Here is a 21917-nt window from a genome sequence, read left to right on the forward strand (position 1 = left end):
AATGGGATTCAAGCTATGTGTGTGTCTGGCTCCTTTAGTTTGAGAGACAGTGAGAAAAGAAAGTTTATAAACTTGTTTTTTAAATTCTTTTATTGTAGGAGTACTTTGTATCTGTTATACATTTTAATGTATTTTTTATGTAGGAGTATTTTGTATTGGGATGAATTTTCTTTTTTTTGAGCAATAACCCTTTTATGCCACCTAATAATTTGACAAAAAATAAAATTCACTTCCAGCATGACACCTATGAAATATTCTCTTTAATGATACACAGATGTTTAAAACTATATATTTAATGATATGTATCTATATAGATATAGGTGTTATTTATGTAATTATCATATATCTATCTATTGCTTGTGGGTAAAGGGAAGAATTCCCTTCCTTTTTATGATTATACAATGGAATTGTACAAAAATTGTAAAAAAAAAATAGCAGTTTTGTTCAGATATTTTGGGGGGGGCGTGGCAGGGGGAGAGGGAGAGAGAGAGAATCTTAAGTAGGCTCCACGCCCAGCACAAAGCCCTATTTTAGGACCCTGAGATCATGACCTGAGCCAAAATCAAGAGTCTGATGCTTAACCCACTGAGCCACCCAGGTGTCCCTCAGACTTTTTTTTTAAGTGGCTGAATTACCCTCATGGTTATATTTCCTACATAAGCAACTTTTTCAAAATAAGCTTAGTATATTTATGATTTAAAATTATTTAATAAGAGAAACATATGTACAATCGATGATTAAAAATTGAAGTGCTTATCTCCTTGAAAGAAGGGAAGACTTTGTTGGTTATGCAATCTTGGGCCACTGATTTGTGTTGTTTGACCGGAAATCAGTAGCATATTATACAATGGGAGGGGCAGAGGTTCATTGTTACCCAACCCAACTCCCCACCCCTGCTTTTCAGATTTCAGGAAGTGTTCTGCTTGTTTGCTTTCCTTTAGTGCAGGGGTCTTTAACATATTTTTGTGCCACGGAAGCCTAATGAAGTCTATGGACCCCTTCTCAGAATAATGTTTTAAATACATAAAATAAAATACATAGAAAACCAATTATATACAGTTAGCAAAATATTTGAAATTTTTTGATAGAGCAATCTATGTGCATATTTATTGGGAAGTTAAATAAGACCTAGAAATTGAATATGAATGATGGGACAAGAGTAAACAGTATTGACACTAATATAACATTGTATGTTTACTATGCTGGAATTAAAATTAAAACAGAAAAGAAGAAACTATTTTGAGATATCAGTGACAATTATAGTGTGATATGAAAATATCTGTGATTTCTGTTCTTCACAAAATCACAGTTGTCGCCAATACCACTGTTGTGATATTGCCTATGTTTATGATTGGAGGGAATTCTAAATTTTAGTTAGAGATTAGTGAAAACAAAACACTTTTGCTTTAGTTGGGTGCTATAGGGAGATAAAATGGTGTTAGCTTGGTTTTTGTCCCCACATAAGACTTTTTAATAGGTCTGTTCCTTTCCTTCCCATTTGCTCGTTCGACAGAACACTTCACTAGAAGTAACAGGATATGTTTTTTTATGACATTAATATTCACCCAGATAGTCTTAAGGAAAAAAAAAATAAAGATGAACGAGGATCTGAACCTTACTGAAAAACAGAAAAAAGACTTTCTTAGGAGCCTGGTCATGTTTGCTAATTGTAAATTAACTGTACCAAATTCTAGTTCATTACTTTATTTATTTTTGTATTACACACTGAGGCCTAAAGAGACTTTTGGAGCTGGAGAAAGAGCAAAGTTATCTGATGAAAGAGGAAGCATACACAGAGCCCAAGCTATCACTCAGCAATATGAATGTGAGATCAAGGAGGGTACTTTGGGCAAGAGTTGAATGAATTTTTAATATTTATCAATTTTTATTAAGGATGCAGCTTGGTTTTACAAAGATATTGTCATGTTTTGGGTATTTTCATCTTCATTTCTTTTCCTCAGTGCTTTAGAAATGTCAGTTGTTCAAAATGACAGTGGCCCACCATTTAAAACTCAGTTCATGGGAATTTATATTTCTCTTTAGAATGAAAAATATTTCATTCTTAAGAATGAAAAATACATGGATTTTTCTCATACTATCCTTTATAAGACATTTTCTCTTTTTGCTAATGAGACCTTATCATACAACCTGAGGATGCCTAAATTCCATTTCATTTCAATTTGACAATATTTATGAGCACTTACTTTTGCCAGGCACTGTGTGGATGTGTAGGGAAATAGAGAAAGGAATAAGAAACCACACATTCCCTGGTGGTTTCAAAAGGGTCAGGTAAAGGGAGGAAGAAACCTAAAATGTAAGCCATTAGAAAAAAACTAAATTAGTAATAATAATAGTAGTTATTATTGGGTGCTCGGTACTTCTCATTCATTTTTGCTGATTCAGGAAAGTAGCCTTCATCTGGAAATAACAGAAAATTCCAACTCACGCTGGCTTTAAAATAAGGTAATTTATTTCTCGTGTGCCAATTCATAAGTAGGGCGGTTTAAGGATGATCAAATCCATGGCTCAACAACTCTTGTAACAGATTTTTTCCCTGTGTCATTCTGGGTTGGGTGTATAGCTTTATTATCAGTCTGATAACAAACTTTATGGTGACAAGATGGCTTCCCCACTGTCAGGCATCACATGAAAACTTTTCAGCATTTAAATGAGAATTTAGTGGCCAAAGAACAAAAAAACAAAAACAAAACAAAATAAAGCAACCAGCCACCCATCTTCTCCCAAAGGAAATGAAACAAAATAAACATCTTCACCAGAAGTGCCCAGCAGACGACCCCCGCCCTGTGTCTCATCGTCCTCACAGCCTCGTGGAACACCATTTAAGGGAGTGTCTAAGCTGGGTGGCAGCTTGTTGAGGACACCAGCAGAATTCTAAAACTGTTGTACATCTGACAGCCCATTCAAAGCAGCAGCATGTTTACTGATGGGGAAAGGGGGAAAGCCTTGTTTATCAAAACATTTTCCTCACTTTGTAATAAAGCGAAGATAAAATGAAGGAGTTGTTGGCATCTCTTGCAAACCTTAGATTTCCTTTTCCCATAAGCCCCTAAATAAATTGTAGTTTAACACATGAGGTTTAATAAAATTTAGTTTGAACCCTATACTGCTTTTCCCTCTCTAAATTATCAGCTGATTGTCTCCCTAAGAGATGTAAACAAACTACACATGATACTTTCTCCCTAGTAACTACTGCTTCCAGAACCTACCAGAGAATATGATGGGTCTCATTTTAGTTCATCAAAATCCGAAAAATACTCAGCCCCAATTTCTAGACCTGTCAGAACACCTTGACACTAGTTAACATACTTTTCCAGATAAGGTCATTTAAATTTTTTTTAAAGGTAAATTTTAAAAATTAAAATGAGTTGTTATTTAATTCATGCCCGGGAGACTATACACTGTTCCTGTGTTTCCAGTTGAGCAAAGAGGTTATTTCCCCAGCAAACTGGGTGCTGTCCTTGATGTCTCTGTCTCCTTCATCCCCAGAACCAATTTACCAGGAAGTCCTGACAATTCTAATTTTCAATGTATTCTCAAATTTCCCTCCCCATTTACATTGTCATTCTTTTAATTATTACTTTGGCTGCCATAAGCCCTCCTCCTACCTGCCATCCACCAATCAGCTTTTCCTCCTTTCCAATCCACGTTGCTGCCAGAATGGTCTTTTTAAAAGACAAATCTAATCATGGCCCCTCTGTGCTTACTGGCATTTAGCATTTTCTTATTGCCCTTAGCATAGCTTCTTTCACATGCTGTTCAATACTGTGTTCTGCCTCTCTGGTTTAGTGTGTTGCCAGGCTCTGGTCGATGTCCCCCAGTGTATCATGGTTTTACTAATGTTTGTTGATCATGTCTTATCAGATATTTCTTCAGAAATGATGCAAACCTATTTTTCTCTGAGCCCTGCCTACTTTAAAAAAGAGAACAAGGGGTGCCTGGGTGGCTTAGTCGGTTGAGGTTGAGCGTCTGACTCTTGATTTCGGCTCAGGTCATGATCTCAGGGTGGTGAGATCAAGCTCCACGTCAGGCTCCATGCTCAGTCGGAGTCTGCTTGAAGAGTCTCTCCCTCTGCCCCTGCCCCTACTGGTGCTCACCCTCTCTCTCTCCCTCTCTCTCTTTCTCTCTAAAATAAATACATCTTTTAAAAAAGAGAGAACAAACCAAATTTATATTGAAGCATGCTTCTCTTGTTGAATTTAACATTGGACAATTTTAATAATTGTATAGATTCTTTTGCCTGGTTCTGGATCGTTAGTTACTGTAAAATGAGTCCTTATGAAAACAAAGTGAAAGAACCAACGAGCCTACCTGTTTACTTAAATACTCTAGGGAAAGTTGAGATAGAGGTTGTAAGGTAAATGCTACAAACCGCAGAAAGACTGAATGTCTTGGTGGAAATTAACAGTTTAGATATTTGAGCCACTAAAGGGCTGTAATTAGACTGTACCTTCGTTTAACCCCCAGGTTATTCATCTAGTTTCTCTGCTTGCTAATGCCAAATTAATATAATGTCTATAGTTTCAACTGGACAGAAATACAAATGCTTATTATTGGATATGTCTGGGTACCTTGCAGAATAATAAGCGTTATTTGGGTAAACACAATTCCTTGAGCTTCATTACATTTCTTCTTGGAGAGTGGAAAAGTACTTGACTTTGTTTTCTCCTTATGTAAAAGGAGGAATTAAAATCCTTCCTTAAGCATTTTGTTACTGTTGTTTTCCTTCTGTGAGGTAGATGTTAAAAATTCAGGTAATTTGTAAAGCATCATTTGACTACCTAGCTTTTTTGAACTCCAAGCTTTATAATTTTAACTAAAACATGTTATTATTGTAAACTCACAGACTTCTGATCACTGAAGTGTAACTGAGATTAATTCATAATTGAAAAATACAATGGATGCAGTGCCCGTAATGGCTATCTGAAGTATATTTGTTTCTGGCTTAAAGCTTTTACAGAGTGGTGTCTTTTATTCTTTGCTAAATCCTACTATTTAAAGATTTAAAGGGAAAACTTTTTTTAAAATTCTAAATATAACAAGGAAAATCAAAGTCATGTCTAGGGTTGATGGTGTGGGGCTACCTGCTGAATATGAGAAAGCAGGACTGTGTGTAATGTAATTTTCTTGCTGGAGAGATGGTATGACCAGATAGGGATATTTGAAAATTAAAGTTAGATTTGGCATCTAAATGCCCTTTAGTTTGCAGGTTTTTGATCTGTTTGTTGGCCATGCAGAAATATATTGTTGTTTCATAATCTGATTATAGTTGATTCTGCCATTAGAGGTATTTCCCCCCCATGCTTTGATATGATATGTTTTATTTTTCAAGTGTTTGTTTCACAAAGATCAACAAACAAAATAAGATACTCACTTCCCTCCTCCATGGGCCATGTTTTTTGCTTAGTTAGCCAACTTCAACAGAAAGATATTGAGATGATTAATCCTTATAACTCGCTTGTGTCTTAAGTGACTAGAAATTATGCGAGCTGGACTCTAATTGTTATCTCTTAAATATGAATACAGTGTAATATTACAGAGTTGTAATTCATCCTGAACTATTTAATCACTACAATCTGCAGATAAGTTGGCTTCTGAATTTTTGCCTGATGTCATAACTAAGTCCTCCTTCCCATTCGAGTCACCATGACTGGGCTGAAGATAGGTGTTGAGAGAATCCAGCTAAATGAATCATAGGTTTAAATATGCATCATCTGCATGACTTCTCCAAACTTTTCCCAGCTCCTTTAATTTTAGTTGTTAAAATAAGTGCCAGTGAAGGGTTATTGGTTATCTACCTTCAAGTGTATTTCAAAGCAGGGTCCATAGTGGGAAAGCACTGGATTTGGAATCAGAATACCTGGAATGAGACCTAGTCCTGGTATTCATTAACCATGAGACTTAGGACCCATTATCTAAATATCTCTGACTTAACTTTCTTCATTTATAGAAAAAAAGCATGCTAAGGCCTTCTGCACATGTCTGTCATGTAGCTAAATTGAAGCACTGATATACAAAACATTGGAAGCGGTCACCTGTAAGCCAGTGGTAATGTGTGAGGACTCTGCAAGATGCTTGTCCTTCGTTCACTTATAAGGAACTTCTAGTAGATGTTGTAGTGTGAGATTTAAAAGCACAAAATTGGAAACAACCTGAATATCCAAAAATGGAAATTGGTTGTATTTTATTACTTTGCTAGTGGAATACCACGTGTATGATCATTGAAATGATGTACATCTATAGTCATCTGGAAAGGAATCCATATTCATTTACAAGTAAGAAAAACACAGTATTAAATATATTGCATAATCAGATTTTATTAAAATTACTAATTTATTAATTACTAATTGCTTGTTTTGTATGCATGCATACAAACACATACAAACATTGACCCATGAATGTAAAATAGAAGGAAACATGTAAAGTGGCTATCTCTTGGTGTTGGGATTTGGAGTGATTTTGGCTATTCACATCTTCTAATTTTTCTGAAATAAATATAGAATATTTATGTAAGGCTACACACACACACACACACACACACACACACACACACACACACACACATTAGAAATTCCAGTTTCAAACCAGAGGCTTTCTATAATATCTGATAACTCCTTCTTCTTCATACCCCTTAATATCCAGTCTATGGCCAAGGCACTGGGGACAGCACTCTCTTGGATGCTAGTACCTTTGTTTCCATTGCCCTGGCAACCAGTGTCCCAATTCAGAAGTCATTCTTCCTCATCTGTGGACTCAACAAGCTTCTAACTGGTCCCTCTGTTTCCACCTTTCACCTCTGTTTCTTCCAATCCATCTTCATGAAGATTTTTCTAGAGTGCAGAGTTGATTCTGTTACCCTAGGTCCTGCCTGCTCTCCTGACCTTAACCCCAGATATATCTGATCGCTTTTCTTCATCTTAGGATATTCGGTTTATTCTCTTCAGTCTGGTATTTAAAGCCTTTTAAAATACAGCCAAGGTTTATTTCCTGCTCTCCCACACATACCCTTCACCCAGCCAAACATAACTACCGTTCTCTGAATGCCCTGGACTTTTTTGTCTCCACTTTAGATCATCGTATTCATCAGTCTGTAATGCTACTGCCTCTTAAAACCCTACAAATGATTTATATAGCCCAGCTCAAGTTCCACTTTTTCAGAATTCTAGGTGTACTTTTTCCTACCTCGGAATCTCATAGAATTTTTGAAATGTATTTGTATATTCATTCATTTATTCATATCATTTTTTTTTTTTTTTTTTTTTTTTAGCGGCTGCTGTGTTCTAGGGGCAATCTAGATGCTCAGAAATAGAGATAAGCAAGCTGGATATACTCTTGCCCTTGAGCAATCTATTAACAATCTAATACTTAAGCATCTGCTGTATTTAAATCTATTGACTTATGGTGAACTTGCTTTAGCTACCACCTCCCCCTGCAATCACACATACACTGATTACTGTAGGCACCTTGAGTGTTATTTATGCTTGACTTCTCTCATAGAAACACTGTGTTATCTGACAAATAGAAGACAGTCAACAAATATATTGTTGAAAGGGCAGAGAGAAGAATGGAATAAAATATTTTGTTCGAGGAACATAGTTATATATATATTATATATATATAATATGTATACTTATGTACTATATGCTATTATACATAGTTTATATATGTATATATGTATATATATATACATATAACTATTGTACATAGTTACATCTTATATATAATTTTATATAGTACATATATAATTTTAAAACTATGTAACTTTTTTTTCTGTTCAGTGCTTTTAAATTTAAATTTGGAAAAAAATTAAAATTAATAAATAAATAAGTAAACAAAATGTAAATTTGGTTCCTATGGAGCATTATTGATCTCTAAATGATAAGAACACGTTCTTTCTGCTAGTTGGTTCCAGGGGAGTCCAAGATGAGACTGATTTCCTTAAGTAAAACTGAGGCAGAGCACGTTCCTCTATTAGAGAGCAAGTTATGTTACAGATCTCACACTTGATCATTTAGCATGGAAGACCGGGACTCGAGAGTGGCCGTCTTTTAATTAGTAGATGTTTGCCTACAAGAATTTAAAGGCTTACCAGAGTACTGAATTTGGACACTCAATATATTTATGATCTATAAAAACACTATGCCTCTAGGTTGTGTTGTTGTTTTAATTTTTATAAAAGTCCTTAGTTTAATTTTCCCTCTTCATGGAATAAATTATTCCCTTAAGAATTTCCCTTGGAAACATGAACTCCCTTACTATCTATTAAATATCTCTATCTCTTTATGTTACAGTTTTTCCTCATTTTAAGATGAGGATATCAGTTGTTTTCTCTTTCTCTCTCTCTCTCTCTTTTTTTTTTTTTTTTAAGGAAAAGGGCTGGTAATACATTAAAGGATGTTTACACAAAAGGTCTTTTCTTTTAAGAGACTGTAAGGAATCTAAGTTAATATTTTTATTTATTTTTTATTTTTTTATTAACATATAATGTGTTATTTTTTCAGGGGTACAGGTCTGTGATTCATCAGTCTCACACAATTCACAGTGCTCACCATAGCACATACCCTCCCCAATGTCCATCACCCAGTAAGTTAATATTTTTAAATGAATTCGGCTGTTTTCAAATGACTCCTTAGTATAGATGTTTTAAATCAAATCTGCTAAATCCATTAAAGATGAAACAAACCAAAAAGCACTGTTGTAATCTTAAGAGAAATCTGTATCTATCTAAGGAATTGGATGTACCCGTATGGTTTAGTATGTGAGAAATTTGATACGGAAAGATTCCATCCAAATGGTTCGTGTACAATCTACTATGATTCAAATACAGCTTACTTATGAGCTTGCTCCTGTCTGAATCATGTGGCAAACAGAATGTACTGTTGATATTTTGTTTTCCCCAACTGAATTATAAGGTCCTTGGGCGTGGGAGGCAGAGTATATTATTTGTTTAAGTCTGTGTCTTGTAGGGAATCAAAACATTTGTTGTTTTGGTTTACTTAATTTCATATTATTTTGTACTTGTTTTATGGAATGAATGGTTTATCTTATCAATCTGATTTCTCATGTATTGTTGTAAGAAATTAGTTTTAAGACACACGCATAGAGTGGAGTTTTTTCCTTTTTATTAACCGTGGCCTGAATATAACTCTTGAAATGTTTTTTTCTCTGGAAGAGTTTATTTATATGTACTTTGTATGTGTTTTTGCAACTTATATGTAAGATGTTTTAGTATTAGCACCCATCTTTTGGTAACTCCTGAAGAAATTTATTTTTCTATCTGTCATGTTGACTCTTCTAAATATTAAAAAGAAAAAAAATTGGTGAGTGAAAGAAGAGCTAAAATGCAGATTTTCCTTTCCTATTGTTTGTTGTTTGAGATTAGACATCACAAAGCACCTTTCTTACCTGCTGCAATGTAATTATTTCTTTTCAAACCCACATTGGTGTGGAAATTCGGCTCAAGAGGAAGAATTTCCTGATGTCTTATTTAACACTACGCCTCTACTGAGTTGTCCTCTCTATTTTTTCTTGAAGTTAGACACTGGCAAAACTACTGTCATTGCCCTTGCTTTTCGTCTTTGCTGCACATTTACTTTTCGACAGGCTTAAATAATGGCTAAAATGGTTGAAATGATTTATGCCTGTAGAGTGATGTCTTCATTTGCTCTATTCACATTTCTTTTTTTACTAATGGTCTGGTGAACACCTAGTGTAGGTGCGTTTTATTAGAGAGTATATTCCCTCTAAATGCTGTTCCTAAGCTGAAAGAAATGGGCCATAATCATATAAAAATAAAGTATTTCTTTGTAGAATTTACAAGAAATGGAATGTCCTTATTCCTGAGGCATAGAAAATAAGGGACTTTTTTCTCTCACTCAAAGATTGCTCTTTCTACTAATGTTGATTAAGTGGACCACGTCAACAGCTGTTGTGACGTATAGAAAACGAATGTGTCTCTTGAACATCTCAACTGAAAGGGTAAATCTATTGAAGTTTCTAGTTATCTACAATTTTCTTCTTCCTGTTAAGACAGGAGAGATGGCTTCCAGTCTCTACAGATTGTTTCACTGTTAGTTCATAAAATTGCAATTAATAATGGTGAGCTAAGATCATTCTGGACTTGATGTACTGCCCTATCATCATTGAAAGAGAGTCCTTAAATCTGCTGTTTAACAACTTATAGGGACTTTGCACTGATTAATTCATCCGGTCATAGTCTCAAGGCTGACACGGCATCTTGTAGGCCTTCCATTCCATTGGGATCAACATCATCATTTTATAAGAAATGAGCTTACTACTTTATAGGCTTAGTTGGAAAGAAATTTCAAACGTCAGCTGTAGGATGTGACACTGGAATTTAATTTGTTGACCTATGAGAACACAGAATATCTCATCTTTTACTGAACTTTCTAAACATAAAATAAGGTTATCAGAGAATCAAAATGATTCTGACACTTGAACTTCAGTAGAAGGCCAATACATTTAAAGTAAGTACTCTTCTTCCTGAAATGTTCAGCCACTCCATCAATAGCACATGTCAGATTCTTAAGAACATATTCTCCCTTGTGGAGAAAAGCACTAGAAGTCAGATCATGGGTACTGGCTTGTGGAGTCAACATCATTTGGGGGCCACACAGCATCTGTTCTCCCTCTATTCTGTTGCTGAATTTCCTGAATTCCCTCGGAAGAAGCATGCAGTCTTATGGTACTGTCTGTCAGGGTTCCTGCCTTGCCTAACCACAAGGGGGACTCATGGCCAAAGCTATTGAGCTTTCTTCCTTGGGATTTGGAGTCTTGAGTATAAGAGGACAGGAAAGTATGTAGAGCCAATTTGTTCTAGGAGTGGTGACCCAAGTATGTTGTTAAGTCTTGCTATCTGGAACAACAGAGCTAGATTGGTTCCTGCCCATTCTGGACCTGGATTTTCCCTCTAGACTGTAAACTACCTCCAAGCCTGCCAATAAATTCCTCTTTTTATTAATTTAGCTAGAATCACTGTCTGTTACTTTTCTTTTTTCTCAAGAACTATGTGAGGAATAGTTTTATGTGTCAGTTGGCTAGGCTAACGGATACCTAGGTAGCTGGTAAATATTATTTTGGGTGTGTCCATGAGGGTGTTTCAGGAATAGATTAACATTTGAATTTGTAGTCTGATTTTTTTTTTTTAAATAAGCTTTCACCAATGTGGGTAGGCATCATCCAATCTGTTAGATGAAACAAAAAGGCAGAAGAAAGGCAAATTTTCTCTCCTCATTTGAACTAGAATATCCATCTTCTCATGCCCTTGGACATACTCCTGTTTCTCAGAACTTGTTACTTGGACCAGGATTTACATCATTGGCTCATAGAAATTGGGACTTAGTTGGGCACTATACTGTTGGCTTTCCTGAGCCTCCAGTTTGCAGACAATGGACCATGAGACCTCTCAGCCTCCATAATTGTGTGAGCCAGTCCCTCGTCATAATAAATCTATCTATCTATCTATCTATCTATCTATCTATCTATCTATCTATCTATCTATCATCTATCTATCTATCATCTATCTATCTGTCTATCATCTATCCATCCATCCATTCTATTTGTTTTGTTTCTCTGGAGAACCCTGACTAATAAAAACTACTAAAGCTTTTTGGTAATTATGTTGTAATTATTAGATATTGAAAGTAATGTGTTGTCCTTTGTTAGTCTCTTACCTTACATTCTTTTGAGAATAAAATATAGTGGGATATTTTTACTACAATATAAAATATATCTTTTGCAGGCATTTCCAGGGTAATGATTGGGAATCCAAAACGCTGACCAAGGTCTATGAAAGGTTCAAAGCTCTGTTCCTGAGCAAACTCTCCAGACTCATTGCTTGTCAACCTTCCTTTGGATCAAAATGCTCCAGACACTTTTGTTTTCATCTACTTCATTCACAAAGAGCATAACGTGTTCTCTCCCGCCTTAGTCCTTGACCTGAAATTGTATTCCATTCCCTTCATTCTCCCCACCAACAAATGCCTTCTCATTCTCAGGTCTAAGCAAAATCTCTAGCAGACTTTCTCCATGGACATTAGTCCAAGTGAACAACTGATCCTCTATATCCTATTGCTCAGTCGATAATCTTCATGGGGATACCTCCTGGACATTTCACACTTAACCTGACCCACCCCGACCTTCTGATTCTCGCACCACCAGCCAGTTTTTCTCTCATTTTTGTCCATTCAGCATTTCTGTCCTGCAGTATCTCAAACCAGAAGTCACCCTGAACTCATTTCTTTGTATTGCCCCACACCAGTGCGCCAGCCAGTTGAGTTGGCCCTACCTCCCAAATAGATCCCAATCCGTTCGCCCACTTTCACCTTCAAAGTTTTATCCTATCTCACTTGTCATCTTTTGCTTGGTCAACTGCAGTGTCTTCTAATTTATTTCTGCATACACTCCTTCCTTCATACAATATAGGTGACTCTATGTTCCCCTGCCTGGAGTCATCAGTGGCTTCTAATTCCAGTGAGGAAACAAATATCCAAATACCTGACTGTGGCCAGCAGGGTCCTACATTATTTCCCACTTAAGCACCTTCCTTTGCCTCCTTCCCTCCCTCTGTCCTTCCCTCCCCCATCCTTTCCTCCCCTCCAGCCATGCTGAGCCATATTATTTGCACAGGCTCTTCTCCCTGTTGGAGTGCTTTTCCCAGATTCGGCACGGCTGGCTCCTTCTGGTCATTTAGGTCTCGACTCAAATATTCTCCCTCAGAACTTCTTCTGATTCGAAAGAATAATTCCCCATGCCAATCTCTATCACATCACCTTGCTTCAAAGTTTCAAAATAATTACGCTCGTAAAATTAATCGTGTTCTTTTACTTTTTTTCTTATTTATATGACTTGCAAGGGCAAATTTTCACATCTAATTTTCACTTACGAATGTGTTTAAAAACAAAACAACATTCTATTTGGCTGTTACTTTTTACTCACCTGTATTTTGATTATTAGGGAACACATTTTTATAAGCTAATGAAGAGTACAGAAATAAGAGCTAATGATTCCATTTTATGTGTATACGTGGTAGAAGACATTCCAAGATATGTTATTTGTGGCAGTTAACAATTGAAAATGGATATTAGCATGTCTTAATTTTTAAGGTAGACACAAGAAAACCCCTTTAAAAATGAGAATTATCCGAGGGAGAGAATTCGCATGGATTAATATTAGTCGTTATAATAAAGCACCTAGATACATGAGCTCCTAGAGGCAGGGACTGTGACATCACCAGTCTTTGGCATCTTTATTTCTTTGCCTAACACATTGTGAGTTCAAGAAGAGCCTCATCAAATGGGTTGTTGAGTTGAATAAAATATGCATTTTGGAACTGTTTTAATGCTTATGATCTGAAATTATTTTTGGAGCAAATGAAGTTAACTGTCTTCACTTAGAATTAAGGGAAGGCCAGTGAATGTGTGAATGTCAATAAATGTAAGATTCTCACTTTTGCTGTCTCCTTTGCAAACAAACATCGATCAGGAATGAGATGGGATTCTTGTATGATGGATTTGAAGTTTGGCATTTTATTGAAAATGGAATTTGGGGAACATGGCTTTTGGGACCTCTGGGCTGTTTTCGGTATCTTGGATTACTAGCCTCTAATATTCATGAACTCTGATTAAATGATAATCAGCGCTGTCAAGTTGCCAAGTCATCGGTGACCTAATGCTTCTACTTCAATGCTAAATAAGTTTAGGGAAGTTTACTTTAAAATGTATTTAGTAATGATTTTGAAATCACCAAAGAGCGTAGTCACCACGTAACTGTCTATAGGAAAGGAGCGATACTTGATTCAAAATAACTATAGAATCTTCATTTTTCATGCTCTTTTCTTCCAGGCATTTATAGAAGGTGCGAGCAAACTTATGCATTGCCTTCCTCCCTCCTTTTATTTGACCACACCCGATTTCCAAGTATGTATTTTCTCATTGGAGCATCTCCCAATTTAACAACTGTTGGGTGGAGTGAACACCCAGTTAGATTACAAAACTGTGCCTTGTTACACTGAGAGCACACTTAGAACTTGGGATGATTTTGTTCTTCCCTCTGCTTATTACACCCATAAAAAGAATGTTTCACTAAAACAATTACAAGCAGCTATTCTTTAGAAGGAAAAAGTTTTATTTCAAGGTTCTTAATTTTACCTTTTTTAGGTCAAATACTTGTCTTTGCTCATACCTATAAATGTGTGTGTTTATTTATATATATCTGTGCCAATGCAGCAATACTTATGGAAAAGTGCCTTTTAGGAAATTGTAATAGATTTTGTTTAGAGATAGAAGCTCTTGGGATAGAAGTTACAAACTGGTAGCCTCTGGGCTACAATAGACTCACAGAACCTGCCTTCATTTGTCCTGCCTGGTGCTTTATTATTGCTGCTGCTGTTGTTTTTACTTCATCTTTAGAAATCTGGAGATTTCACACAGAAATCCAGATTTCTGTCTTCTCCTGAAAAATCCGGAGACACTGTAAAAAATTGTGTGCCGTTCAAACACTGGTAATGCTGTGATTTTAAACTGCAAATGGCAACAATTTAAAGGCTTCCATCCCTTCATTTTGATGTTTCTCTTCCGTATCAAATGGTGTAAAGTACAAGCACTAAAATGCTTACCCAGAATGCTCCCTGGCTTAATGGGGCATTACATGCCATCTTATTCCACCTGTAATTTTCCCCCCAATTTCTATGTTATATCAATTTTTCCTTCATAAAGTTTTTCACACTTGGGCCTATTTTCTTCCTCTCCTTGTTATGACTTTTATCCAGGTTGTTTTCCTCACTTCTGGACTCCTGAATGAATGCGTTGCTGTCTTAGCCATCACCATCCCTCCTGCTTTAACCTTGCCTCTGCCTGTCCCTTCCCACTCTGCACATCAGTGACAGGTTATATCCCCAAATCCCCCTTCAGTATATTCGTGCCTGCCCTGAGACCTGTCGTGACAACCCAGAGCCTGCGTCCAGCAACTTAACCTGTAGTCCAAACTCAGTCTGTTCGTTCCCCATACACAGATGACGAGCCAGAAGGCCCATTTCCCTTGCACCAAACCAGGGGTCTTCCAGCCCCGATGCCTCTGCTCCTTGTCGTCTGTCTCCTCCTCTCCACCTGTGCAAATAGATCCTGAGCTCCTTTAAAACCTCCTGTCTTACCTATTTTGGTCCACCCTTCTACCTCATGGTTCATCTTGCCTCGTACGTATTTCAAAATTATATTGTGTTTCACTGATGGTCTTAAAACAGAGTTTCTCCACGTAAGGTCTGTGCACATCTTACTTCAGAATCACCTGTCTTGCTCTTCAGCATTTATTCCTGGGCTTCCTATATACTCTTGAATTCCTTAAGTTGGGGCCCAGGAATCTGATACATCTCAGATTTGGAAAGTCTGGCATTTAAAGGCAAGATGACTAATAGTGGTGTAAGATTGCCTGATGGTTTGATAGGAAATCAAACAAGATTCAGTTAATTTTATAGTGAGTGCATTTTTAGGCCTGCCAACATGTTTCTCAAACACTTTTTCCTCTAATTGTTGTTAGTAGCTCTGGGTGTGGCTTTTGCCAGCTCTTTGATACCATGACTGAGGCCTTCAGGCACATGAGATCCATCCGCATCCGAGAGCCAGTGGCAGGTAAATAAGAGGCTCTTTGCCTTTCAGGCAAAAGGAAGACAATTAGATAAACCCCTTGAGTACAGGACCATGTTTGTTTTTCTATTTTTTTTTTAATGGTTCTCTACATGCTCATGCTTTGTTTCCAGTAATGCCATGATTAAGAAATGTTGAATCACATCGGATAAACTGTATTAATGTTTAAAGTTGAGAGGTTAGAAGGAATATCAGTTCTGAGGTTGGCAGTGACAGTGGTAACTCCTGTGGGTCACAGGCTCACTCTGAGGCCAGACACTCAGGTCATTGCTTTCTGTAGGTGCAACCAGGGGAGGCTTGCCCCAACCCTAATTAGGCATTGCTGGGATTCCCTCCATTGTAACAACAGGGAGCATTCAGCTGGACTTGCAGGGGAAGGCAAGAGACACATTGATGTGAGAAGCAACTACTTTTGTCATTCGTGAAAAAAAAATTGAACAACTTTAAAGCATCTGATTTCATTTCTTTGAAAGTGAGGGGTTGATAAATTTAAAATATGGATTGATAACCCCTGGAGGAGTCACTGTGACAAAGTGGATGAAGGCCAGGAATGGAATTTAGAACTGGGTTCAAGATTCAGGTTGCCATGGGCGCCTGGGTGTCTCAGTCATTTCAGCATCTGTCTTCCACTGGGTCCTGGGATCGAGTCCTGCATCTGGCTTCCTGCTCAGCAGGGACTCTGCTTCTCCCTCTTTCTCTGTTCCTTCTTCCTACTCATGCACTCTCTCTCTCTCTCTCTCAATCTCTCTCAAATAAGTAAATAAAATCTTTAAAAAAAAGATTTAGGCTGCCACTTAACTATTCTGCCAGTTTGAGCAGATCCAAAGTCTCTCTGAACTTCAGTACTTTAATCTGTAAAATGGGGACAATGCTGCTGCATAGCCAATTTTTGTAGAAACTAAATGAAGGAATTTATGTAAAATACTATAAAAATATGCAGTGCTGTTACTATTACAGATGGTTCAAAGTGTGAATCAAGATCTCAAAAAACATAGTTACATTATTTTGAATCATGCCTTAAAAAGGGAAAGAAACCCCACAGTAATAATGAAATCTTATCCCCATAATCTCACAAAGCAAGTATCATGGTCCCTGGCTAAGTAAGAAATCTGAGGCTCAGGGAGGTTAGGTAAAATGCCACAGTCACGTAGCTGTTGAATAGCTGAGCTGAGATTTAAAAACCACACCTGCCTGTTTTAGATGCTCTGTTCTTCCTACTGCACCAGTTTGCCTTAAAAAAAAAAAAAAAAAAGCCAGCACATATACTTTTTCTTAACATTAAAAAAAAAAAAGACATTTATGTTTGAAAACTAACTCATCCTGATAATTCCCAATTAAGATGTTGTCATCTAGCATCTGGCTCAATTTCCTTTTATGAAATATAGTAAACATAATTTGAGTATAGCTTAAATGAAGTGTCCAAATGGGATAAAACAGGTCACCTGGGAAATTAGATTTTATAGAATACAAGAATTCAATGCCTAAATCGTACTTAATGGAAGCAATTTTTTAAAAAAAATTCTTCAGGAGACAATTGACTGTTCTATCAATTTTACCATTACTTCTACATGAGACATCTACAGCCTGGAGCAACTAAAGCAAAAATAAATAATATAAACTTCACTCTAAGTAGTACTGAAGAACACCTGTGTCCTCATAGGTTTGGGGTTCACAAGAAAAACCAAGGGGGATCTCTGACTCAAGTTCAATTTTTTTTACTTCCGCATTGTATTTTAAAACATCCTATTTAAAAATATTTAATAATGTGAAGTTAGAGAATTTTCTTGCCCCATGGCTTTTTGAAATAGTTTTGAGTCCATACCAGCCTTTATCCAGAAACAGAGTCTGCAATAGAGATGAGAGCTCCAGCCATTAATTTTGCTTACTGGGTCATCTGGCCGAAGAAATGATCTTTTTTTACAAAGTCAACATTTTGAATGAGGGTGGGATTAAGGATAAGAGCGGATGTGAGGGTGCAAAGGCGGAGGTGTTGATTTAAACATTGTAGAAAAACATCTGAGCACTACCATGCCCTGACAAGTAAGTTAAGTATCTTTCCTTTGAAACACCGTGCAAGCCCATGGTAAAATTCACATACTATAGAGTTGCACAGTCTGGGATCAAATCCCAGCTCTGTCACTTGCTAATTTTGTGATTTGAAGCAATTTTACTTGAACTCTCTGAAATTCTCTTTTTTCATCTGAAAATTAGGAATAGTTACTGCTTCCTCGGATGGGTATGATGACTCAGCATAATCCTCGATACACATTGTCAGTGTGGTTGATGTCATTATTATTGTTTTGGTGTTGTAGAGCTTTCTTGGCATAAACATTCAAGTCCCCTATGACCTTATAAAACAATTTTGAGGAGCGACAACTACTTAGGCATCTCTTTACAATTGGATAGATTCATGCAATAGTCTACAAGGCACATATCTATTGACATAAATTGTTAATTCAGTTTTCTTTAGGAGGCATTAAAGATAGTCATATAATGAAAAGATTATAAAACCAAACCTTCTAGTAAATAATCACGAGTTTCTACATATTTTCAAAAGTGCACAAATTTGTACTCATCTTAGGAGAACATATCGATTTGTGTGCGTATTTCAAGCAACCATCTTACCCACACTGGGCCCGTGGCCGACAGCATTCTCCCCTGGGAAGGTGGCTTCTCTAATTGCATTGAATGGTGATTCTATTTGTAGACATTACTTCCTACAGCATGCATTTCTTTCTGTGATTATTATTTAAAAAATACTTCTTCTCAAATTATTTAGTCTTCTTGGCTATAAACAAGAGCATTCTACAGCATAAGAACCTCACAGATAATACGCATCTGGGTTGAAAATGTGTATTTTCTTATCAACAAAATAATCAGTGATTACTGCAGCATAGGGAATACAAAAAGCATTTCAATACTAAAGACATTCACACTACCACTTAGGCCAAAAAAAAAAAAAAAAAAGAAGAAGAAGAAGAAGAAGAAAAAGAAAAAGGAAAATCGGAAGTACTAACATTATTTGAACTTCTGGGACATTTTCCTCCCTCTCCCACACTACCACTTGCTAATAAACAAAAGCACAATTTTTCGCATTGATAGAAAATGAACAGCAAGAGGACTTACCTTCCTTTAACCAAGAAATGTTATTTTTATCATTTTCGAAAAGCTCAGCTGTTCTTACTTTTATCTTTTCCAGCTCAGTTTCTGACATCTAAGTGGAAACAGAATTTGTGATATAAAAAATTCATTAAGAACCTGAATTTATAACATTGAGCTTTATATTTAGAGACGACTGCCATATTATAGGAAAATTTTCTCTCTCTAATTTTTCAGCTCGCTGTCTAATGTTAAGTCTTACATTTTATCCATTTGTAGTATTTTAAAACATTGACAGTGAGAACTAAACTTTGTATGATGGTTCATTTTTCAGCAGTAAAGATGGCTATAAGATCTAATCATTTCTAAACACAAAAGAATAACAGATTAACAACTAGTCACAGATTTGTAAAAAAAAAAAACCCCACATTCAGTTGCTATTTTAATGTCTTTTTTATAGTCTATAAAAAAGCATGCTGTGAAGTGATATACAAAGATATAACCAATAATAAAACTCAAAAGGACCTTTTCAGCAATTTATTGGATCCAGTGAGAACCTTACGACTAAGTCAAGCCAAGTGGAGCTCCCTGAAGGTGCTGAGACCTATAATGCACCTTCAGTGCATTTGCACTTGACTTGAATGGCTTGCTCACGGTGAGCTAGGACACTCCGCTTGAATCAGCACCTCAGTGTAACTTACCTGCGTGTTCCCAAAGGAGGAGGCCCAAGGCACGGGACAGGGGAGCAGTCTGGCGATGCTCTGGGCAGCCTTCCTTGTTGTCTCTGGATGTCCAGCATTCCTCCACCCTGACAGAAGTGAGCAGAGAAGCAAATACGCTCCCTCCCTGGATGGTGCTAGATTTGTCTTGCTGCCAGAAGCATCTAACTTGCCGCTGAGAGGTTTTTTTTTTTTTTTTTTTTTAAGGTAATATAAAGTCTGTCGTTCAAAACAATAAAAACCTTTTCCAGCCTAGCACTTATTTAAAATGACACCCTGCAAAATAGGGTACAAATAATGAACTCTTTTCAAATTGACCATTTCTCCAGTCCCTCTCCTTCCACACCCACCATTCATCACTTAGGGGGTTAAATGTGAAGGACGTGGAAAAAACATATGGAAAAATAGACATGGACTATGTGGGTTAAAAGAAAAGGAAGGGAAATCTCTACAAAGTTGTATTCTCTAGAAGTCCATCCTGCAGCTGACATTTTGAAAAGCAAGTTTTTCTAACATTTTTTAGGCAAGAAGAAAACATGTCAAGTTTTTTTTTTTTGAGAGTCTGCACATATTCCAAAAAGGAGTTGGAGTAACATTTTAAAAGAGGATTTGTCATTAGATTCTTAGTCAAAGATCATACAATTTTCAACCCAAAGTTAACAACACAAAGTAGATCCTTAGTTATGCATGATGATAAATAGTCCATCATTCCTAAATGTTGTCTTTTTTTTTTTTTCATCATGGAAAATAATCTTTATTTTTTGGCCCGAAGTGGTTTTCCTCCTCCAGTGTCCCCGGACAGCTATCTGCTATTTGATCACCTTGCACCCATTTCATCTCCTTTACCAACTTCATTTCTTGTACTTTGCTTCCAGTTTCATCATCTAAAAACTCCCTTGATAATCCAATTCTCATACTAAGACAACTTTCACTTCCTCTCATTGTCAATAAGATAAAATCTTCAGGCAGCTAAGGAAGGCCTCGAATGGTCAGGTTCTATATAACATCAGGTTCAAACTGTGGCTTCAAGTCTTAATAGTTCTCCGGGTGCCTAAACTTTTATTCCAACCTAACTATAATGCTCCTATTCCTTGAACTTGCCTGCTTCTGTTATTAACATTCCAGAAATGTTTCCTCAAAATTCCATTTCTACTCCCACCTTGAAGCCTTCTTGATGCCTCTTACCTGGAAATGATTGCTCCTTACTCCGATCCCACTTGGGACTCCTGGTGTAATCATCTCTATTTTGGTCTCACGTAAACCAGTCTTATCTTCCTCCCAAGACTATAAACCCCATGAGGGCTCAGCCTAGATCTCAGCATCTTCTGTATCTTGCTCAGTGTGTGGCTTCTCTAATTGCAGCGGATAGTGATTCATTCCTATTACTTCCTACAGCATGCATTTCTTTCTATGATTATTATGTAAAAAATACTTCTCAAATTATTTCATTTTCTTGGCTATAAAGGAGAACATTCTACAGCATTAAGAACCTCACAGATAACATGTATCTGGGTTGAAAATGTATATTCTACACATTAGTAATGAAATGAAACCAGCATATACAATTGGTGGTGTTTTCCTTTGTCCCAAAGTCTTAGTTAGGATACACCTATTAAAAAATTCCTTTAGGTTCTCTTTTCTATAGTTAGGGCATTTTTTTCCAGTCCAACGAAGTTGGATTTGTTGGACTGTGGCAATGAAGAGGGCACACCATTGGAAAAGTGGGCTTCTCAGTAAAAGAAGATGAAAGTGGACTTATTAAAGTGTTTGGGCAAATGTTAGATTAGGGGAGGGATTAAGAAAGTGCAGTTTCACTCGTAAATGGGTATGTTCTATTGTAGCATTTTATGTCCCTTATTCATTTGGTGACCTAATCTGATTTCCTTAATAATTTAGACATTGTCCTTTGGAAAAGCATATTATCTAAAAATGTATGTATTAGTGGGGCCTGGAAGAAATTTGGTAAATAATAGTTATGACAATCTTAAAACAGTGAACAATGACAGCATGGAAGGTAAGAAAATGTAAGGCACAAATAGCTAACGGAGAAGGGACAGTCAAACAACCAGAAGGGAATAATGAGTGAGCAGGAACACTGTTTGAATGTGTTATTCCTCCTTGTTGATTTTCAGTTATATTTTTGTATTAAACTGTATGGTTAATAAAACTTTTTTTTTTTTAAGATTCAAAATGGAGTTTGGATCTTTCTAGGGTTTTACAAGTCATCTAATCTCTTTTTCCATGTGGTTTTAAGGCAGGGAACCCATTTTAACCTGTCAGCCTGTGACGTTTCAAGGGTCAGATCCTGTGGTCATTTTTTATGTATTTTACTTAACTTCATCTAAACTATTTTCCAATTATCTGTCCCAAGACTAGTCCATAACTCAAACTCCTGTCCACATTTCTTACTTTGGAGGTTACA

General features: G+C 36.6%; 1 protein-coding gene across 1 annotated transcript in view; it reads right to left on the reverse strand.

Annotated features, from left to right (window-relative positions):
• Positions 1-19604, reverse strand: part of MDFIC2 (MyoD family inhibitor domain containing 2) — a 111689-nt gene extending 92085 nt beyond the window's left edge. Inside the window, exons 1-2 of the mRNA XM_073901772.1 lie at positions 19478-19604; positions 18804-18891 (exon numbers count right to left, since the gene is read on the reverse strand). Of these exons, the coding sequence (XP_073757873.1) occupies positions 18804-18891 (88 nt within the window). The 5' untranslated portion in view covers positions 19478-19604. The remainder of the gene's footprint in view (positions 1-18803; positions 18892-19477) is intronic.
• Between the last annotated feature and the right edge of the window lie 2313 nt (positions 19605-21917).

Source organism: Callorhinus ursinus, unplaced genomic scaffold, assembly GCF_003265705.2.
Source record: "Callorhinus ursinus isolate GAN/ISIS: 27379988/994484 unplaced genomic scaffold, GSC_fseal_2.0 scaffold15, whole genome shotgun sequence".
NCBI classification, from domain to species: domain Eukaryota; kingdom Metazoa; phylum Chordata; class Mammalia; order Carnivora; family Otariidae; genus Callorhinus; species Callorhinus ursinus.